This window comes from Strigops habroptila, chromosome 3 (assembly GCF_004027225.2).
Source record: "Strigops habroptila isolate Jane chromosome 3, bStrHab1.2.pri, whole genome shotgun sequence".
Lineage (NCBI taxonomy): Eukaryota > Metazoa > Chordata > Aves > Psittaciformes > Psittacidae > Strigops > Strigops habroptila.
Genome location: NC_044279.2, coordinates 79995858 through 80016729, shown reverse-complemented (window position 1 = coordinate 80016729; position 20872 = coordinate 79995858). Strand labels below are relative to the sequence as shown.

Below are 20872 nucleotides of genomic sequence, written 5' to 3'. Positions count from 1 at the left end.
TCAGTGTGGCACCAGGGGCCAGAACGCTGGCTTTGCTATGGGCTATTCCTCTTGCCGTAGCTCTGTTATTTCACTGCTCCCTGGCTATACTGAGACAATGACATAGATCTGAGGGATACATTGCTTAGTGCTAGCCAAACCCAATGCAATTATTTGGCTTAACCTGTAGTAGAACTTTACTGCTGTTGTCCCATGCTGATGTCTCTAAGATGAAAGAGGCCACCCCAGCATCATCCGTGAAGTAGGTCTTGGTCTGCTTCCTGCTACCATAGGACACTGTAAGAATCACTTCCTTGTTCTTCAGGTGTGTCCCATTGGCACTTTTGAGTTCTAGCTGTAACAATGCAGAGAACTGTCAGAGAATTGGAGGTCTCAGGACTGAAAATCTACGTCCCAGTAGAAGTCCCAGTTTGCCTCTCTCCAAAGGGACTCTCAGTGTGAACTCTAACTCCTCCAACCCCTCCCCATTTATGCAGCAGCCACCTCATATGGGAAAACCATGTGCCTGCCCTATGGTCACACCTTTGGATTACCTCTTAGTAGAGGTGTCAAAGGAGAGACTGGGACAAAGGACTGTGGTAGCAACTTTGGGCAGCTCAGAGCAAGGGATCCCCTCAGTACTTCTGTGCCTGCCATCCCCCTAAGCCCAGCTACTAGGCTTTCCACATTTCTGTTCTGTTCACTTACATTTCCATAGTAGGGAGCTCCTTGCTGATAGTAGTAGCTTGTCCCCAAGAATTGTAGAGTTGTGATATCAAAAGTGATCTTGCAGTTTTCAGTGGTATTGAACTCCACCCCTAGGAAAGACAAGAGGTGCAGGCAGGTGAGTATCATGCAGGTGAGTATCATGCATCTGAGCAAAGGCAGCAAGATTAGATGGACTGAGGTAAGGGATTGTATTTTCTCCATGTAACTTTGGGAGTCATTTAACACACACACACTCAGTAATAGTGCCTCCTACATTCTGACCTGCTAGAAAGACAGCAGTCTACCAGGAGGTCTCTGACAGACAGCTCTCAAATACTCTTTCTGACTTTGTTTAAGATGGTCCCACTAATAATTGTCAACTCCCATTCTCCTCCCACTCTCACAGCAGCATCACTAAGGCAACATTTTTCCTTGCCTTCATCATGTTAGTTTATAGTCTGCTGTCTTCTTGTGAGACCATCTGAAATAACTGCAGTTGCTTGCTAAGTAAATGTGTGTCACTGCTTTCAGCAACGGGCTGCAAAACATTTTCTTGTAAGGAAGGGTTTGTAAAAGTCCGTAAGAGAGGAAACCTTACAGGATGGGATATTCAACAGGAGTGCTGGACAAGTAGCTTCATCTCCCTATCTATCTGGGATGTGGAGATAAATCTGATGAGGAGCTATTAACAGGACAAAGTCAGGGCCTCTTGGTTATCACTGGTTGCTCATTCCAATGGACCTCCCTAAAATATGGGTTAAGAACAAAAGAACTTGGCCTTTCCACCTCTGTGCACATTTCTACTGTGTCGAGAAAAAGCAGCTCTTGTCCATCTCTGCCAAACCGAGGTGACTGTCAGAGCTGTACTGGCCACAACAGCTTGTGGAGGAGCAAGCATACTGGTAAGGCCCATCCTGCAACTGGGAGAACTCACACATCCTGTGTGAGTCAGACTTGGGTGGTATGGTACATGAGAACATCCATGCTGCCATGGTGCTCCAGGGAGGACAAAACCCTCCGAACACTTGCCCCCATAGAAGCCAGTGCAGAAAGCTCCAGTGGTTTGATGGGAAGAACAAGGATCCATAAGAAGTCTTACAGATGAAAACCCAAAGACAAGAATGTTCTATGAGTGTAAACTAAAATATTTTCCATAATGTGTAGAATGTGGTTTTGCTACCTGTTCCACTTTCTTTCAGAAAAGCCACAACTTCCAGGTTGAAATCATAACTGTCATCACGCTTCTGGTGGTAAATCTTAATATTCACGTCAGCGGCAAAGCAGCCATCCTCATTTGTCTGGGGATGTGAAATCATATCTGTTAAATAATCATGAATGCACTAATCCCTTCTGCAATGCAGATCAAACCCAAGGCTCAGAAATCTAAAAGTACATGACTAAGACATTTGAGTTAAAGGAACAACACCCATACTGGTATTAAATATACTTATTTTCAGTGGAATAGTCACTAATAGGAGATGCTGTTTCACACATCTCATCTTTCACATGCTCACTCATGTGCCAGTAGCAAACATGAGTTGTGATTTCTCCCTGACATGATTTCTTCTGCTAGGGCAAGATTTATCTTTAAGATGTGGCCTGGGTTACTTAAAAATATGTAAACAAATCTAGATACGTTAATTCAACCCTAGAGATGAATGAGTAAAGTCTGTGCTGAACTGCAATTGCTTGCTTAGGTGCAAGAAGTGATTTCTGTGCCTCCAAAGCAGCTGTTTCTGGGACACAGCACATAGACGTTTATATCAGATTAAAAGGGGGTGCTAAAAAGCATTCAGTGGAAATAAATTGATGTGGACAGTGTTTTTATTTTTTATTGCCCTGTTGCAATACCTGTTTTGTAGGCAAATCTGTAATAGTTAGCTTGCCTATAGATGCTTCTTCCTTTGAGTGCAGTCAGAGAAACCACTTAGAGGGGCTAAGATTGCTACACTGGACATATCCGTCATTCATCCCCAAGTGCTGCTTCAACACCTGATGTCTGTCCCACTCCTTCCTTTAGTATTCTTTCCTCTCTTTACCCCCTTTTGCAAGAGGAGTGGATGTCCCATGAGCTCACCTCACCAATGTAATCCTTACAAATACTGCGCTTGGCTTTGGAAGACTTCCGACTATAGCGGATATGTTTACGGCACACCACAGCCTTCACACTGCCCTGGACTGGTTTCCCATATGTATACCTGGAAAACACAGCAGAGAGGACTTACGCTCACATACAGAAACGCTAGCTCATGGGTGAATAATGACAGCTTTAGCCTGTGGTTTGCAGCTACGCAACACAGCAGCCTCCAGTATTTTCATGATTCATGAGCTCAGCAGATGCTGAGAAGTTAAAATGACTTGGAATCATAAAATCATAGAATGGTTTGCATTGGAAGGGACCTTAAAGCTCATTCAGTTCCAAACCCCTGTCATGGGCAGGGACACCTTCCGCTAGATCAGGTTGCTTCAAGCCCTGTCCAACCTGGCCTTGAATACTGCCAGGGATGGAGCATTCACAACTTCCTTGGGTGGCCTGTTCCAGTGCCTCACCACCCTCACAGTAAAGAATTAAAGACATAGTCAGGTTGAGATAGATAGAAGGCAGTGGTGGGTGAGTTCTCTCCACATCAACACTAGTCCCACCAGGCTGTGCTAGGGGACATAGTGCTGGCCGCAAGTTGAGTCATCATTATTCCTTCTGCACTGGCACTAATCAGTGCAGGAGAGGTAATGTATTGTAGGGAACATGGCCCACTGAAGGGATACATGCTGTACTTTCAAACTCACAGAGAAAGAAGTAGGGAGATAGACATAGAGAAGGGTGAGAGTCCAGGAGAATTCCTTAGCAAAGGTTGTCAGGGTATCAGACTTTGGTGTGGGATTAGGGTTGGTGGAGATCACTCCGAGCTCGGTTATTGATAGCTGTGCAGTTTCCAAACCAGTAAGAATGCACCTTATGCCACAATAAGTCAGCTCACATGCCACAGACGTGGAGACGGAAGTTCTCCTCCAAGATGGTGACCACCTGAGGCATCTGGATGGAGACACTGAACTTTGGCAGTACTGTGTGAAAGCAAGAGAAACATAATTCATTGAGAATAGTGAAAGCTTATTTTTTCTAATCCTGTTCTGTTGTTCACAGGAAAGAACTCTCTTCTTTCATTTCGTGACTACCAGGGCCTGGAAGCAATGCAGCAGCAGCCCAGCCAGGACAGCGTCATGGGTATAGACAGCACAGCTATGGGATGGCGCCTCAGTCCATCCTCAGGACATGGGGGAGGAGAAAGCCAGGGGGTATGGGTCAAAGTCAGTGATTATACCTAGTGGCAGGCAGTTGGACTTCTCAGGTGCTACCACAACTATAGCACAGCTGTTCGCAGCCGCACGGCCTATTCAACTCTGTGTGAGAGAAGAGGGCTGGAAGCAATACATCTTTTTCTGCTGCTCTCTGAGATTCTTACCATACTCTTCTACCCTGAAGGTATGTGTGCGGTCAGGCATTTTGATGGTGTACTCTCCAACCTGTGCTTCTGCAGCCAGAGGGAAAGACAGATCCACAATGCCTCCCACAGGTGTAACATTCAGCCACTGTGCAATTCGGTTCCCTCTGGGGTCCTGCATAGGCAGTAGTAGAGAGTAGTTATATCCCAGTGCAAAAAGAAGTGTCACAGCATGGTCTGAGCACATATCCTCTTGCCCCAAGAGCCCAGGTCTATGCCACAGCCACAGTGCTCAGGCAAGACCAAGCTCAGAGGATAGGGCTTTTTTCCTTGTCTCACTGACAGTCAGCCTATCATATTATTGCTCTCTGGTGGCACCACCATCTCACTGACTGCTGCAAAACTGTGATTTACTGCCTGCCTGTCTCACTAAGAGATAGAGGTGGTCCTTCTTAGAGACCTCTGTGGTGATCTGAGGTGGCATAGCCCCCACGGTTACTATGGAGAGTGTCAATCCTGAACACACATGTTGCCTAAGGTGTGAGCTACTTGGGAATGATTACCAGGGAGTCTAATGTCTTGAATCCCCAGGAAAGCTTGGTGAAATGAGCCCAGGACTTCAAGCAGGGGACCATGAGGCCAGTATAAAAAGGAGGATCTAAAGACCTGGGATACGAGGGCATTTGGAGGCTTTGTTGACTGTCACTGTCAGTCCATGATAGACAGTGTTCTCCCACTGCTGGTCCTTGGGAGGGCAAGATGCAGAACTCTGGCTGTGGTTACACCACCCAGCCAGGAAATACTTCGCAGTGAGTTGATGGGTGCTTTATAAACATACGGAACAAGCGGGAACTGATGTTTGAAAAGGTGAAGCTGGATCAGAGCACTACACTTGTATAAACTGGCATAAAGCATTGCATAGGTGTCTCAGAAACCATGTGTTGACTGCTTGGTGAGTGTGGCATGCAAACGTGTGTTAGCTACCGCGAATTAAAACTGTGTAGTAGTTGGAACTGTGACCTCTCTGCATGGGTTACAGAGCGGTTCCAAATTCCCCGCCACTTTCAGTTTTCTTTCCTCAGCTTGGGTGATTGTGGCCCATATTTTATCTATAATATTGGAACTAAACTAACAGATTTTAAGAACATTATCCTGGAAGCTGCTTAGGAAGTTTCTCTAGCTGTGTAGCCACAACACTAACTGCCCGAAATTTTATATTCCGCATATTACATATAAAAGTCTCCTTAAATAAACTTCAGGATTTTAAAAAATCTTCAGTTCATGGGCTGAAAGGACTAAATGTTCTGTGACCACTCTAGAAGACTGGTTTTCAGTGGCACCCATCATTTACTGCAGGGAACCCTGTGATCAGTATAGCGACACTGCACTGCCAAACCTGTATGGATACTAAAGGAAGGAAGGGAGAGAAATCGAGGGCTGTTGCCATTCATTCTGAAGTAACTGGCTTTCTGCATCCATATTTCCCCATCATCATCTCCAAACCTGTGTCTTTCCCAAGGTGACAAGAGTTCCTCACTTTCAATAAAGGAGGTGCTTTACCTTCAGTTCCACTAGGCGGTGCTGTGGGGAGGAAATAACAGTTACTGGTGGAATGCTTTCAGGTAAGTAAGTTACCATCCACATCACTGGCATCTTTTATCCCCGAACCATCCAGTGAGTCTTCCTTAAGCAATTCCCAAGGACTGTCCATTACCCAGCATCATGAGCAAATCCTGCGTTGCAGGTGGTGCCCAACGCTGTTTGTAAACAGCAAAAGCAACACTGAGACTAGCTGTCCACAGATGGATCACCTATCTGGGCTAAGCACCAACCCACAAGTTGTGGAGGCAGGCTATGGCACTTTCAGACTTATTAAGGTTTCTCCCTTCTTGACTTACCGTTCCGTTGCTGGCAATGAAGTTCTGATCCAAGGTTACAATTCGCAACTTGACTATAGAGCAAAAGAAAAACAGGACTGGCTGAAATGAAATCAGGTTTGTCAATAAGAATGGATGGCTAAGAAAGACATGCCATGTGCTTCACTGAGAGGGTGTGGGCAGCAGCTAGAGACATCCACTCCTGGGCCTATGCTCAAAGCCTTGCTCTGAACTGGCAGCCTGCTAGGAAAAAGACAGTGGCAGGAGAAGCAGTGTGGGCTGGCTGTGCTGGTGAGAAACAGCATTTTACTGGACACCGGACCTGCAGTGGGCACTCAGTCTTGCCTTCAGTGAAGGTCATGAGAGTGGAAAGGGTGGAGAAGCATGGGGCAAACAGCTGTACTCTGCAGTGATTTGAGCTGTGCTAGGGCAGTGATGGGGCCTGCAGGACCACAATCCTTGTCTGAGGAAGTCTGTGGGAGAGAGAGAGATTTAGGGCACTGACAGGCTATTGTGGCTTTGACTGGAGCAATCATGAATATAACACATTGTTGTCTTGAACCTTTTCTCACACGTCAGCCAAGACACACAAACCTGGGTCACGCTGTCATGCTGTGTGAGTAGGGCTAGTACTGGAGAAAACATTCCCCATGCTGATGTAGGAGAGAGGTATCCCCAAATCCCTCAAAGGCTAGAAGGAAGATGAAGCCTGTGACCCATCTCCCTTGCAGAGCAGGCCCTGCTCCAAGCACTAGAGGCTATCCCATATTTTATGGCTTAGGGACTGCCCTTTCTCTCACAAGATGTGGCATTCTGTCCATACCAATCTGTCCAGGTTTGTACACAGGTTTGTCTGTCTGGATAAAAGTCCTCTTGTATGTTTGCTTGATTAGGACTTTCTGTTTCTTCTGAAACTCTGAGTTGTCTTCCAGGACTGTGATAACAATAAAAGCCACTTCATCGGGATTTCCAACAGGAGGAGGGACCTGAGGGTATAGTTGTAACCATCATTCAGGGTGGATCCCATTCACGAATCCCCAGGGTTTTAGAATAATGATTATGATACTGCTTTTATATTGCTCCAGCTCTTCTTGCCCTGAAAGACCTCACAGTACTTTTCATAATGTTTTCTAGAAGAGTGATGTATGAGTGGGGTTACACAGCAGGAAGGACACTGGCAGACCTATACAGGCTGAAGCACAAGATTCAGTGCCCGATTAAGATGTCCCCATGGGAAGACATAATTCTTTGCCTTCCTGCCCAACAAGAGCAGAACTTATGCATTATTCACCCTAAAGACAACCCTCGAATATATCTTCCTCACCTGAAAGCTTGTGCAGTGAAAGAAGGTGACCTGAGAGATGGACTGAGTGATCAGAGTCTCATTCCCAGCTTTGCTTTGCAAGGTTACTGTCACATGGATGGGGACTGCTTGCTTTCTGCTGAGCTGGAGGCACACTGTCTCTGAGAAGGGGTAGTAGAGCTGAGATGGTACAGCCACAGCATAATTTCTATTAAAAAAAGAAAAACAAGTTAAGTGAAACTGATTTTCTAGGAGGACAGGTTTTGACCATAGGATCTGGGTACTTCCTAATAAGACTTTCAGTCTCTTTGTTCCACTATCATGATGCCAGTGGAACAAGATCACACCATTCTTCTCCCCTATAGGTACTTCAGCCATTAACACTGAGTCTGTATTACACGCTGCATGCACATGTAAAAAGATAAAGTCACTGCTTCCAAAACTGAAAGTCAAAATCAGGGGAAGAGACCTTACCATGTCACCCAAGGGATCATCGTCAGAGCTTGTCCACATTGCAGGTTTCCTGAGACTTCAGCTGGCACTACGTACCACCATCAGTTTGCTTTCCCTCCTATCAGCTACTCTTCAGGGTCAGAACCAGTGCCATGCATATGGGAGCCAGTGTCCCTGCTTTGTGTCCCAGACAGAGAGTCTCCTGAGCACCTTTTCTTCAGACTCCTGTCCTCCTTGCTCTCTTCTGGCAAATCTCACACCTACAGCTACTCTCATAGCTGTGTCCATGGATAACATCAAGAAGCTGTTCATATTGTTTGGGGTTTTTTTTAATCTTACACTGCACTGCAGCAACCAGGGCCAAAGAAAGGCCAACATTCAAGGAGGTATGAAAACTCTTATCACTGACCTCTCCTGCTTGCTGCCTCTGGACAGGTTCAGCCAGCAGCACGTTTTGCAGCAGCAGGAGTGCAGGGCCTGGAAAGGTCAGAACTGCAGGAGGCAGGGACGTGACCTGATGGCAGTTCTTAGCTAGAGCTCAGCACCCTGGCAAGAGGGAGTCAGGGTCCTGCTGGCCAGGAGCCTTGAGGGCTTTCACACTTGAGTGCTGTCAAGCTGCCTTGAGCAGCTTGTCTGCCGCTAGTATTAGGGGTTCTGATAACAGATGCCATTTTGATTTTCCTACTTAAGCTGGTTCACAGCACTTCCTCCCTGCCACTGGGCCAAAGGATGTGATAAGCACCAAAGACTCAGAGCTTGAACCTCCCATACCTCCCTTGCTCCTAATGACCCTTTACTCTGCAACATTTTCTTAGACCCCTTTGACAATTCATACCTTACCTTTGACTTCTGATCTATAAAACTGTGAGACAGATCTCTGAGGCTGTCATTCAAGGACTGCGAAAGCCAGGCTGGATTACTTTCTCATGAAGCCACAAAAACCATTGGTAGACAGGAGGGACAGTAGACAGCCTATTGAAGCAAGCAGTATTTCCATAAAGCAAAGATTCATGCTGAAGGTAACAGTGGGGTACAGGGAGCAGTAAAGCATCATTTGAGTGGGAGCTGTGTCAGCCTACAGAACATGTCCTGGAGGAAGAGGCTGCACGCCTGCTGGAAAAGAGTTGAAAACTAGACATGGCAGGAGGGAACCCAGCTACAGCCCAGTGACATATTTCCCACCATAACATCTGCTGTTCGAGCACAACCATCTTTCTGTTTGCATTTATGCCATGGCTGCAAAAAAAAAAGGCCTTCAAAAAGCAAGAGCAAGTTCACAAGCCAGTGTATCACAGCAGTGCCTGCTGGAACAGGAGTTGCATTCCTGATAAAGAATATGAGGAGAAGCAGTACTGGGAATTGTCCTTGCCAGAGGTCTGAGGAAAGGCATAGAGGGAGCCAGCCAAGCCAGAACAAACACACTGCTTTTTGAAGAGCATTCCTACTAGATACCTTCGGCTCATGTTTGCCTTGTTTATAAAGGCACCCAGCTTTGTCTAATCTTTGTCTTTGCTAAAGATTTAAATGGTGACCTATGGGTCTGGGAAAAAAAGCATAACCTGAAAAGAAATATAATCTGGAGCACAGTAGGAGATGTGAGATGTTGGCAGGTTGCATGCAGAAAGCTGGCAGACTTGCTCTGCCCGAGTCCTTGCAGAAATACATGGTCTACGTCAACAGCACTAAAGGGAGAGCCAACGAGTAGAGAGAGTGTGGGGGGAAGGAACAAGTGAAGCCCTGGCAGTATGAGAAATTATACCTCTGTGGGAAAACACTCCTGGGTTTAGGAATTCTGTCCTGTTTCTCTCACACCGCCACCCCACCCAGGATTCCCCACAGACCAGAATGCATATGCAAAGCAGCTAAGATTCTTACAATGTTGCAGGCATTCCAGCCGTGCTAGGCAGGAGAAGGATGCTGCCCCACAGGAAAGTGATGCTCCACATAGCTGATTGCAGGTCAAATCCGTCCACGGAAAGCTTAGCTTCTCCTCTGTCCCTCTTTCACCCCTGCTTCTGCTGTCTTCCTTCATCCAGAGCTGAAGGACTACGCAGCTCTTACCCTGACAGGGTGTTTGTCTCTCTCTTGGCTTCGAAACCAAGGAAGTGGAAATCATGCTGCGCATGGCTGGGGCTGGGATGTGGGTGGGTGGAAGGGGTGGAGACAGCATTTGTTGCCTACACACCAAAGGCCTCAAAGCTTTGTAAGGCTCGTTGGTATTTGTCTGTGAGACATCTTGCTCTGCCTTACGCAGCACAGCTGATGGTAGCAAGAGTGCTCAGTTACTGTATTTGGCACATGGGCCCAATTTTTATAAAGGTGTCTTTACTGGCCTTTCAGTGAAAACACCCTGGGACAAATTAATTCTTTGCAGTGGATTTTGCTTCAGGGTTGTCTTCTGCAGAACTCCTTTTTCTATGTATTATTTCCTTCTTACTGAAATTTCACTCCTGCCCTGCAGCCTCCACCCAGCCATCCCAGGGCTTCATACCCTGTTGTGCCAGTGCCCCCATTCCTTCCTGGAAGAAGGGAAGAACTTTAGCATGTTGTTATCTTTTTGCTGTCTATCTGTTCCCGTTTAACTTCAGACACAGCCGACTTGGTGACCATTCAGAAATGCAGAGCCATGGGGAGTGTTTCTGAAATCAGACAGGACTCAGACTGGTTTTTGTCCTGCTAGTTTAGGCTTGAACTCAAAAGCCTGTCGATTTCAGAGAATGAAATATGCTCCCAGATCAGTGACATACAGTGCTTTAAACTTGCAGATTATCTGCAATGTCAGTGCCAGGTTAAAGGCTAGTTACATCAGACCGTGCACTAGGAGGGTGAATGCTAAGCACACACACGGGGACCGTGCCAAGGTAAACCAGGGGATTGCTTCAGCTGGGAGCCAAGAGTGAGTGGATGGTACATTCACCCTATATTGTACCTTTGATTATACTCTACCAAAACTCAGCTAAGGCCAGGGCAGGATGAGGACATCCACCTTCAAATGAGGTTGAATGAGGAGAAATATGTCCAAGCCCTCTTCACCTCACTGCTGCCACCCAGGAAAATGAGAAACAAGGCTGCAGTACCTGAGAAGAGTTTGGGTGGCTGGTGGTATCAGTGTAGAACTATGTTATGGCTGGAGGAAGCTGGCAGAAGACTGGACATCTGGCTTGAGGGGATGTAAAGTGGAGATTTGCTAAAATACGTGGGGACTTAAAACATCTTGCTTTATTTGGAAATGCCTTATATTGGAGCTACGAGAGGAGTTGCTAGTGGGTGGCAGGAGCAGCTCTGGAAAAGGTTCTGAACCCAGGAGGATCAGGAATAGCTGGGATGGATGGCTGGACAGAGGAAGTGATTCAGGGAATGGAGGTGAATTGAAAGGTCTTTATTCCAAGTTCTGAGTAAATACTGGATGTGAGAAAGATCTTTAATGATGCACAGAGAGTACTGAGGATGTTTTTTACAAGCTGAGGACAGTAGCTGGGGTGCAGTTTTGGCTCTCAATGGAAGCTACATCCAGGATCCAGACTAGCCATGGCTGAGATGAGTTTTTCTCCTAAACCCCCTTCAGCCTGGGTTAGAGGTCACCTACCCCACATCTCTCCATGCTGTGGCATCCCATTGCCTCGAATACCATCTGAATGTAGATGTGGGTGGAGAACTGTGCTGTTTGGCCTTTACTCTGCTGGTGGTGGAAGCAAGTAAATATTAGCTAATGTCATTAGCCTGAAAGAGATACTATCTCCATATATCAAGTCCCTCACTCTTTGGACTTAGGAGCATGTGAGGGGGTATTTAGAATTGCTCCAACCCATCAGGCACTTCTCCTGTGTGGATCTTGTGAGCTGTTTGTCCCAGCCCAAGCAATGGTAGCACCAGTGCTCCTCTTAGCCCTGACTCTACTCCCAGTCGCAGCTGCAGCAAGCCTGGAACTGTGAGATTATCTCCTTTTGATTTTGGGGGGCTTGGTGGAAGGGACTGTCATTGAAGGGTGGTGCTGAGGTCCTGCACTGTTTAGCATCACAGAGCTGAACAGTGTCCAGCCTCCCTTGTTCTCAGGGAGGCTGAGCAGAAGCAGCTCCTGCTGAGCCCCATTGGAGCACTGGGCATCAAGCACCACTGCAGGTGAAGTCCCTGGTGTTTGCTTGGCAGGCACTGCACTGCACACACTGCAAAGCTACAGGAGGCACAAGTTTTGCCTCTGTTCATCCTATGCTGGTGGGGGTGAAATTTGGTGGGAGGACTGAAGCTTTATGCCTCAGACACTTGAGTCTTTGGCTTCTTTCTTCACACGGCCTTGCTCTGCGTACTTACTTACAATTGGAGTATTGTACACTGGGCAGCTGTGTCCTGGCTGGTGGCAAGGTGGTAACAGGCAGATATCAGGAGCATTCTAGTTCCACATTTGTCATGTTGCTTCTTTCTGGAAAGGGAGCTGCACTGTAGTTCCTTGGCTGCAGGTCTCCAGATATTTCTGACCCTTGATCTACCTCTTCATGAAAGCAGCAAAGATGGATTCTTTCTGCTTGGCCTGTCCACCTCAGCCTCTGAATTGTTTTTGAACATCATCTGTTCTCTTCTAGTCACTGTATGGTGGTGTTCCCTGCTGTCATTCACTATGCCCAAGAGGAGAAGCTCTGCATTCACTTCAGCTCCCTGACCGAGGCTGTCCAACTAGCTGTCACCTTGCAGGTGACAACCCAGAACCACACACTGGCGGAACGGGATGTGGAGAAGCCAGGCGCTTCCCAGTGCATCACCTTCCAGGTGAGTGTAGCTGTGGCAGCTGATTTGGCAGTGGGTGCTCCCACCTTCACTTCAGACATGAGCCCAGCACTTCTCTGGGTACACTGTCTTTTGACTTGCCAGAGGTTGCAAGCAGGTTAAATGTATTTCCCTACCAGTGCCATGGAAAATACATCAGTGTCCTGGAGCCTAGCAAAGTAGGAAATCTTTCATGCATAGATAAAACCCTGTTCTTTTGATCTGTATCAGCCCATTTCATCCTACTTTAAACCTGTTGAAAAATACTGACTTTCAGTTTACTCAGTGTTTAGCCCCTAGAAATGGTCACGTACCACAGTGCAAGTCAATGCCTTGGGAACGCATTCTTTTTGTCCTCACTTCCTCAGAAGCCTGCGCCTCCAGCTCCAAGAGGATCATTCTGCTCTAAAGCTGCATCTATATAGTAAGGTGTAGTCGCAGCCTGCACAGACATTGAGATATTGCTTTAATTTAGCTGTGATGGGTGCTAATGGCACTGAACCCACTGAATTAGCTGAATTTCACCCAGGCAACCTGGGTATTTCTTGGGGGGCTTGAGTTCCTATTTTGCTGCTCTAGTTAGTTTAACTAGACGCACTGAGACTGGGGTACAACTGCAGGACATTCGGTTGTATTTCTGGAGAGCCATGGAGATGTAGCCAGTGCTGACACTCTATGAACTGCCCCTCTCTTCCTCAGCACTTCCTCAGCACAGTGACACAAAGTCACTGTGCCTATGCCCTGATTTCCTGCAGATTCAGCAGAACTTGAGGAATCACTGTAGTCACTTCTGGTTCTTGCATCAACAAGACAATGAATAACTAAGTGTTTGGTGCCATCCGTTAGCAAAAAGCAAGTCCTTGCTCTAGAAAGCCAAGGAAGACTGTCATTAGGAAAAAGAACCTTTCTTCTGGTGAGCTCGGTCTTACTGGTACTGTCCCATTTTTGCCTGATCAGTGCCTCATCTCTTGTTACTGTCTTGGTCAGCTCCAGATTCCCTATGGTTTTTCCTAGTTTCATCAAAATCTCACATTTATGTGAAGTGGGAGAATGACATGTTAGTTGGTTCACTTTTAGGTTTATGAACAAGAAACAGGCAGTAACTGCTTCTTCTCCTTATAATGACAGGTGGGTTAGAGGCAGAGTCACACAGTTGAATTTGGACTTTGAAGTTCAGAGATTTTTTAACATTGAGGTGATGTGTCACATCTGGGATAAGATGCAAAGTCTCTGATGAATTTGTTTTCCATTTCTTATCAATCAACCTAGGTGCCAGAATTCATTCCCAGGAAAAGAGATGGCTCCACATCACACATAAGACATGTCTCTTGGCTGCCTCTCCTCTTACCAACTAGAGGGCTTCAGCCTCTCCTGCATCTAAGCCATATTAATGTTGGAGAAAGAGGGTGGGAAAGATAGCAAAGGGGAGAAAGAAATGTGTGAAGAGGCAAACATGACAAGGAGAAAGGCAGAAAAAAGAGAATGAGGAAGCTGGGGAGCACAGAGAAGACTAAGACTAGTGAAAAGAGAGAGCTAAATCAAAGGAGGGGAAGGAAGGAGAGGAAGTTGGAAATTTTGGTAGGACAGGTGCCTGTGTTTCTCCTTCAAGCTGCTTCTAGTCTCAGGCAGTTTGTTTTTTTTAACCCGACAGCCAGAGAAGGTGGTTTTTCTCCATGTCCTGATCCACAGTGGAGAAAATGTGCTCTTTGAGGGTCAAAGAAGGTTCTGGTCAAGCCCTAGAAAAATGTGATTCTAGTAGAGACAGATAAGGACTTATACAAACCTGGAGAAATAGGCAAGGCAAAAAAGTGGCATATGAAAATAGGGAGGGAAGGGTCAAGGTAACAGCCACATCTGGGGAGAATATTTCACTGAGTGCAGCAAGTTAAACTTGTTGGAGATGGAAGAAAGCAGATGTCAATTACCAGGTATTTCCAGGAACAATATGAGTCAGGATGTTCCCCTCCAAGCAGTGCTGTACCAAATGCCCAGCCTGCTGCTCAGAAGTGTTGTTTTGGTAAAATATCTCTAGTGAGACGTAAAAGAAAAGCCAGAACTGTGCAAGACACTGAACAATCTCTTGCTGGTTTTTTGAAGGCTGTTATTAATATTTAAGTAAAGCCTAGAGTGACAGTTCCAAGCTGTAGACATACAGATAGTTACTTTACAGTCTTTACAATATGAACAGACTGCAGACAGACCATCCCACTGTTTAACACATCATTGTAGTCTTTCCAGGTAAAGACAGTGAATTTCTATAGCCCACAGCTGCATGTAAACCTCCCAGCGTCCTCTTGGTTGGGAAATGCTGGGGAGGGCTGTCTGGGGAAAGACCTGAATACCCCTGAGGTAAACATATATTGGAGCACAGAAAAGGAGAAGTAGATTTGTGCATATTGCAGCCAGCATCCTTTACTATCCTTTTCTTTGCATCCATCTCCAGTGAGATTTCGAATTGTGAACTCCAACAAGGACCTTAAGGTCATTAAAAATGAGGTCAGTATCACCTTGTGCTTTTCTAGAAGTAGGAGCCTCAGCATGAGATGCATTGAGAGGCTCATGAAAGAGACGTCTCTCTTCATTACTGTTAAACCAGAGGAACAAATGATCTTTGAAGGGAAACCACTCAACCACTGGTCCCTTGGAGAAAGACTGCAGTGTAAGCCTGCTCAGAGGGAGAAGGCCTAGTGTGAGGTCTGGATAGCGTGGAAATTCCTGGTTGGGGCCCCACGTCAGGCAGTGTTGTTAATACTGATTCACATGAATGTTGTTTTGCTCTGTACAAAACTGAACTTGTGTTTCTCTTGATTTTACAGTATTCCCAGATATTGCTGCAGGTAAGTGACAAAGAATTGGCCAAAGGTGATGTCTGTCTCTTCTACTCTTCCACCCCTGGACAGAGTTGTGCCACAATTGTAACCTCATAAGGTTATGGTTATGGTTCAGGTTCAGCTGAAGTCTTTTCTACCTGCTCAGCCTGGGTTCTTGATTCAAACCAGCACCTCTGTGGTGCATGCAGCTGAGCTAGGGGCAGGGCAGTAATGAACCTTTGTCCAACACCTTGTCTGCACACAGCACAAAGCACAAGGCTAAGTGGTCAGTAGATGCAGCACATCCCACAGTGTTATGGCGTTACCACTTCCTAGTAGCTTTGCAGTTGTTCGCAGCCTTTCCAATTCAAAAGTTCAGTAAAAGGACGCTGGAGGGGGGAGCAATCTCTCCTGGTGACCTGGCATCCTCTCTACTGCAGCAAGGGTAAGCCCTCGTAGTGCCTTCTTGTGTCCGAGTACGGCTGGACCTGCCAGGTTCCTCCCACTGTGACTTGGTGGCTGTGAACATCCTTTCCCAAATAGGGTCCTGAATGTAACTGTATCGCTGAGTGGCTGAATGTTAAATCAAGACATGGCATTGTGGATCTATCCTTCCCCCTGGCCTCTGAAATACCCCTTGGGAACTATACCATCTCAGTGCAACCAGACATGGCTCAAAAAAACTTCAGTGTTGAAGAATACAGTAAGACTTGGACAACAGAGGTGACGGGAAAGCCGTGTGGGGAGCTTAAGAAGAGAGCAGGGTGAAGTGGCTATGTTCATCAGACCTTTTGCCCTGGGAGAACAGCAGACTGAGGACAGGGATAGATGGGTCTCTGCACACATCTATGATGGTCTGGAGGTTCTGCAATTGCATAGGTTACAAAGGAGAGGCTGTGGTCTGACATGTCATTCTAGCTGTGGCTGGGCCCTATGATGAGCACTTTCCGCTGCTCATTGTCACCCTCTTCTAAGCTAGGTTTACTGTCTACTCCAGTCAGCTGCTATAATAGGAAGAGGCACCATGTCCTAGTCCCATTCAGTTGCAGTGATGTAGGTAAGGATGAAACCCTGTGCCATTTAAAATGTTTTTGCTTGACTGAGCTAGAGAAGAAAGCAGGCCCATGTGCAATTATAGCAGCAAGTAGAGGGTGGTGTCGCTGAAGGCAGTAACAGCTATTGAAGCATGGTGATGGGGACATTAATGTCTTTCCCCCTGTCTGGACTGCAGCTATAACAGAACTTGCAGCGTCCATGCAAGTATTGCTTTTTTTCCTCTATCCTTATCTTCCTCTCTTCTGTGCAGTGCTGAAAAAATTTGAAACAAAGATTGAGCACCCTCCCTTTATCACTACAGCGAATGAGGAATTTCAGCTGAAGGTCTGTGGCAAGTGAGTACATGGTATCGTTGTGATCTCTGGCCTTCAACTCCACAATCACCTCCAGCTTGCCCATAGCTGACAAACAGCCTTCCAGTATGGTGTCCTTGTATTACCCTGTGGTTGAGGGATACAGATCGCTCTCTGGAATGGGCTCATTCTCACACCTGGTCATTTACTGTGAAGGACACCAAGGATGCTGGGTAAAGCGGGTGGAGAGGGATGCAAACTGATTTTAAGAGATGAGCTGAAGTTCTTGAGCAAACATGGTACAAAGCTCTCCCAGGCTCCACTTCTCCCAGATAAGGGTGGGGCCAATATTTCTGCTGAAGTGGCCAGTCTTCAGGTGAATGTTTCTTCTCTTTGGCATAGGTATACCAATGGGAAGCCTGTTCAAGGGAAAACAGAAATTAATTTTATCACATCATCCCAGTTCCTGGAAGAAGGTTTATCAAGTTCTACTGAGAAGATGAAGCGAAATAGCAGGGGAGGTGAATAAATAGGAGAGTGGAAAGTATTACCTGCTGGGCATGTATGTCTGTCCCCTTAACCTTCCCCAATACATATCTGATGTGCACCAATGTTTAGTCTTGTGTCTTCGCACTGCTAAACCTGATCAGACCATTGATTCCTTTTCCTGTGACTCAAATTACAGCTCTAGCTGCCCATATCTGACTCAGTGTTTCAGAAGAAGGTGTAAGCTCTATGTAAGTAACGACATCTAGGGCCTTTCCCCAGGGGTCTGTATCCTATTGTATGCAATCAGGTCACCGGTCTATTCAGTCCTGTAACCATTCCAGTAACACCAATATCAGAGCATCAAATGATCTATGGCTAATGCCCTGTTTCTTGTTGCATCGATGGAGCTAATGGATCATCTTAAATTTGCTAGTGTCCTTTCTGAGATTATGTCCAGTGTTGGTTACACTATCTGCACATTTGTGTTCATTATATGCTTGTGGTTAAGCTCCACGCTTGGTTTTACCCATGGCTTTCAGATGCAGCTCTTTCAGCCTGAAAGTCACAAGAAAATATTTCTAAATGTCAGACCAGTCAGCAAAAAGCCAGAATAGAAAATTCCAGCTGGATCTCGGCATCTTTTAAAATGCATCCAGCAGCAAAATATCTCCAGCTGGAATGCTGTACAGTCTTAGCTGTGCAAAACACCAACTGAATGCCAGCTCCCTCTCACCTTACATATAAGAGGCCCTGCAAGGTTCTGTGGAGAACTTCACATGCACAACTAGAAATAGTTTATCCACTTCGCCTCTCTGGCAGACTGGCTGTACCCAGCCTCTGCTTTAATGCCTGGCAAAGCTCTTGCAGTCTAACATGGCCACGTCACAGAAATGGTCATGACTGAAAAGCCATGCTGCCAGGCTTTATTCATCAAGGCCATATAGTTTCAGGGAGGAGGTTGCCTTTAGCTCAGGTAAAGATACTCATGCTTTTTCAGCTGCAGGATCTAGGCTTAATTCAGTCTCCTGAGTTTGTCTGTGACATAATTAACCCTTATGTGATTTGCCTGAAACATTTTTTTCTGCCACTTTTTTTGGTGACTATTTCATCCAAGCATGTGGCTTTTCTTCTCTGGCTAAGGTATCCATAATGGGTTCTGCAGTTACAGGTTTTTGAGCTTCCATCTCTTCCACAAGTATTTGGAAACAGTTCTTTTGGATTCCCAGCATCTATGAGACAGTTTGTCTTCCTCCACACTATGCTCTTCCTCTCTGTTCATATCTCTCTGCAGACAAACAAGAATGGCTGCACTACTTTTACAGTGAAGACAGAGACTCTGGAATTAAATAAAACTGACAGCTACATAACTACAGTAGGAAAAATAGTGGAAGATGGAATAGGTACTGGAGAATCTGTGAAGTGTTCTCTTCCTTGAAAGCAACTTCTTTGATTTTAGCCTTTGTGTGGCAGTTGAATTAATTTTCAAAAAAGTAACTTGAGGGTTCCCAAGTGCTGTGGCATGATGATGGTCTCTATTCCAGTACCTCTTTCATCTGTTATTATGAGATTTCCTAATCCTCTCCACCCTTCATCTCCACTAGCACATGTATAACTTTTTAGTGATTGCCTGGACACCGAAGTGTTCCTCAGCCAGTTGAGAAGCCTCAGCTAGCCATGGAAAAACCTGCAATAAGTCCTTGTAGTTCTTGCTAATTGTAGTGTACCACCCCAACAGGTAGCCCCTACCCACCATCTCTTATCCTCTCTTTTCCTAAGCCTGAGGCAGGACTGATTAGGCATGCTGCTGCTGCAAGGAGTGCCATTCTGCTCCCTTTTAGTCTGACACAGTATTGACTATAAAGAGGTAGGTTTTCAGTATCAGCGTTAATGTGCACCTAGCTCTGGCCACTGGAAGTGTCCATTGTTCGAACTGCCACACTGTGAGTGGGGTCCTTCAGGCCGCTTTTAGGCATCTGCAGTGTAGCTGCCTATAACTAAACAGTCATCTACTCTATTTTCAATAAAGAGAAATAAGTACTTATAGAGTACAGTGTGTCATGTCATGAAGCAGAGGACCCAGAAAGGTTGAGGGAATTACATCCTAGAAGAAGGTATTTTCTCTCCTAAATTTAGAAGCTGTAGATGTTTCAAGCAGTATTGAAGCATCTTCTTGTCTTCTGCTTCCCTAAGAGCACTGCTAGGGTTTAACAGATTTCTCATCTCTCCACTCAGGAGCAGAGACTATGGAAATGACAAGAATTCCTATTGCGACAAGAATGAAGTCTATAGAGTTTATCAATCTCCATTTATTCTACGAACGTGGACTACTATCTGGAGTATCTCCAGAGAGGACGCCTTTAACACCGGAGCGGGGGGAAGCACAGCGTCCAGGAGCCTCAGTTCGGAGCGGCAAGAGCCACCGAGGGAGCCTCAAGTCCTCGACACGACTTGCCCAGGAGCCGGCAGCTCAGCTGACGCGAGCAGTGACTCACAGGGGGCGGCGCCAGCCGTCAGTGGGTAAAAACCCATCCCAGGGAGCGCGAGCGATCAGGAGCGCGGCGCGGCAGTTTGCGCGGGCAGCGAGCGGGATGGTGAGCACTCGCCTCAGGAGCAGGGCCCGCTCTGGGAGCTCTGCCCCGGCGGTGGCCAGCGTAGGCACCCAGACAGAGCCGATGAGAGGGGAGGCTGCGGCGCAGACCACGGAGTGTAGAAAGTGCCTCGACTGGTCTCTTGAGGCGAGGGTGCACAATGGACAGGGCTGCACTCAGTGCGCCCTGGTGGAGGTCCTCCTGCAGCAGGTGGCTGAGCTGCGGGAGGCTGTTGGAGAGCTAAAAGATGCCAGCGAAGCTGAGAGGAAGCTGGGCTGCTTGCTCCAGGCCCAAACTGCGCAGGGGCTGCAAACGTCTAGCACTGCTCATATAGGAAAGAAGGAGGGCAGCAACCCAGGAAGCTGGGAATTAGTCACGAGAAAAACGAACAAAAAAAGGAGGAAGAGGACAATTAACGACAAGGGGCTTCCTCCTAAATCTGATGTCCCCACCCAGAACCGCTTCGCGGTTCTGCAGGGGGCTAATGAGAAAGCACCAACCACACCTAATGAGCACCCTGCTGATGCACCAATAAAGAGGATCGCTACTGGTGCCTCCAGGAAAAAGAGGAGGGTCATAGTAGTAGGGGACTCTACTTTGAAAGGCACAGAGGCACCCATCTGCCGGCCTGATCCAGTCTCGAGGGAGGTGTGTTGCCTGCCAGGGGCTCAGATCAGGGATGTTGCTGAGAGGCTGCCTGCTCTAGTAAGTCCTGCTGGCTATTACTCCCTCCTAGTGGTCCATGTGGGTGCTAGAGATATAGATAGCAGTAGCCTGGAAAACATTAAGAAGGACTACAGAGCCCTGGGAGAGGTGGTTAGGGGCTCTGGAGCTCAGATAGTTTTTTCATCGATTCTCCAGGGCAAAGGGGAGGACCTTAAAAAAGCTAGGCGTGTTTGGCAGGTTAATAAATGGTTAGAATGCTGGTGCCATAGTCAGGGGTTTGGCTATTTAGAACATGGGGCTCCATTTGGGAGGCCTGATCTACTGGAGGCTGGTGGAGCTGGTCTGACAAAGAAGGGGAAGAGCTGTTTTGGTAGGAGGCTTGCCAGGCTGGTCAGGAAAGCTTTAAACTAGATGTGTTGGGGGAGGGGAGCATTGATCCATCCCAACATTCC

At 46.8% G+C, this 20872-nt stretch overlaps 2 protein-coding genes across 3 annotated transcripts in view; one reads left to right on the top strand and one right to left on the bottom strand.

Annotated features, from left to right (window-relative positions):
- The window catches only part of LOC115605813 (alpha-2-macroglobulin-like protein 1), a 28158-nt gene extending 18314 nt beyond the window's left edge, over positions 1-9844 (bottom strand). For both annotated transcript variants that reach the window (XM_030480831.1, XM_030480832.1), the window contains exons 1-11: positions 9636-9844; positions 7329-7515; positions 6828-6990; positions 6026-6078; positions 5688-5708; positions 4149-4302; positions 3666-3750; positions 2765-2885; positions 1868-1985; positions 688-797; positions 164-334 (exon numbers count right to left, since the gene is read on the bottom strand). In XM_030480831.1, the coding sequence (XP_030336691.1) occupies positions 164-334; positions 688-797; positions 1868-1985; positions 2765-2885; positions 3666-3750; positions 4149-4302; positions 5688-5708; positions 6026-6078; positions 6828-6990; positions 7329-7515; positions 9636-9706 (1254 nt within the window). In that variant the 5' untranslated portion in view covers positions 9707-9844. The remainder of the gene's footprint in view (positions 1-163; positions 335-687; positions 798-1867; positions 1986-2764; positions 2886-3665; positions 3751-4148; positions 4303-5687; positions 5709-6025; positions 6079-6827; positions 6991-7328; positions 7516-9635) is intronic.
- Positions 9845-11547: 1703 nt separating this feature from the next.
- LOC115605327 (pregnancy zone protein-like) overlaps positions 11548-20872 on the top strand; it is a 33221-nt gene continuing 23896 nt past the window's right edge. Inside the window, 12 exon segments of the mRNA XM_030479593.1 lie at positions 11548-11688; positions 12338-12521; positions 13788-13841; positions 14170-14230; positions 14233-14313; positions 14962-15014; positions 15335-15355; positions 15872-16031; positions 16635-16719; positions 17080-17194; positions 18458-18566; positions 19399-19502. Of these exon segments, the coding sequence (XP_030335453.1) occupies positions 11621-11688; positions 12338-12521; positions 13788-13841; positions 14170-14230; positions 14233-14313; positions 14962-15014; positions 15335-15355; positions 15872-16031; positions 16635-16719; positions 17080-17194; positions 18458-18566; positions 19399-19502 (1095 nt within the window). The 5' untranslated portion in view covers positions 11548-11620.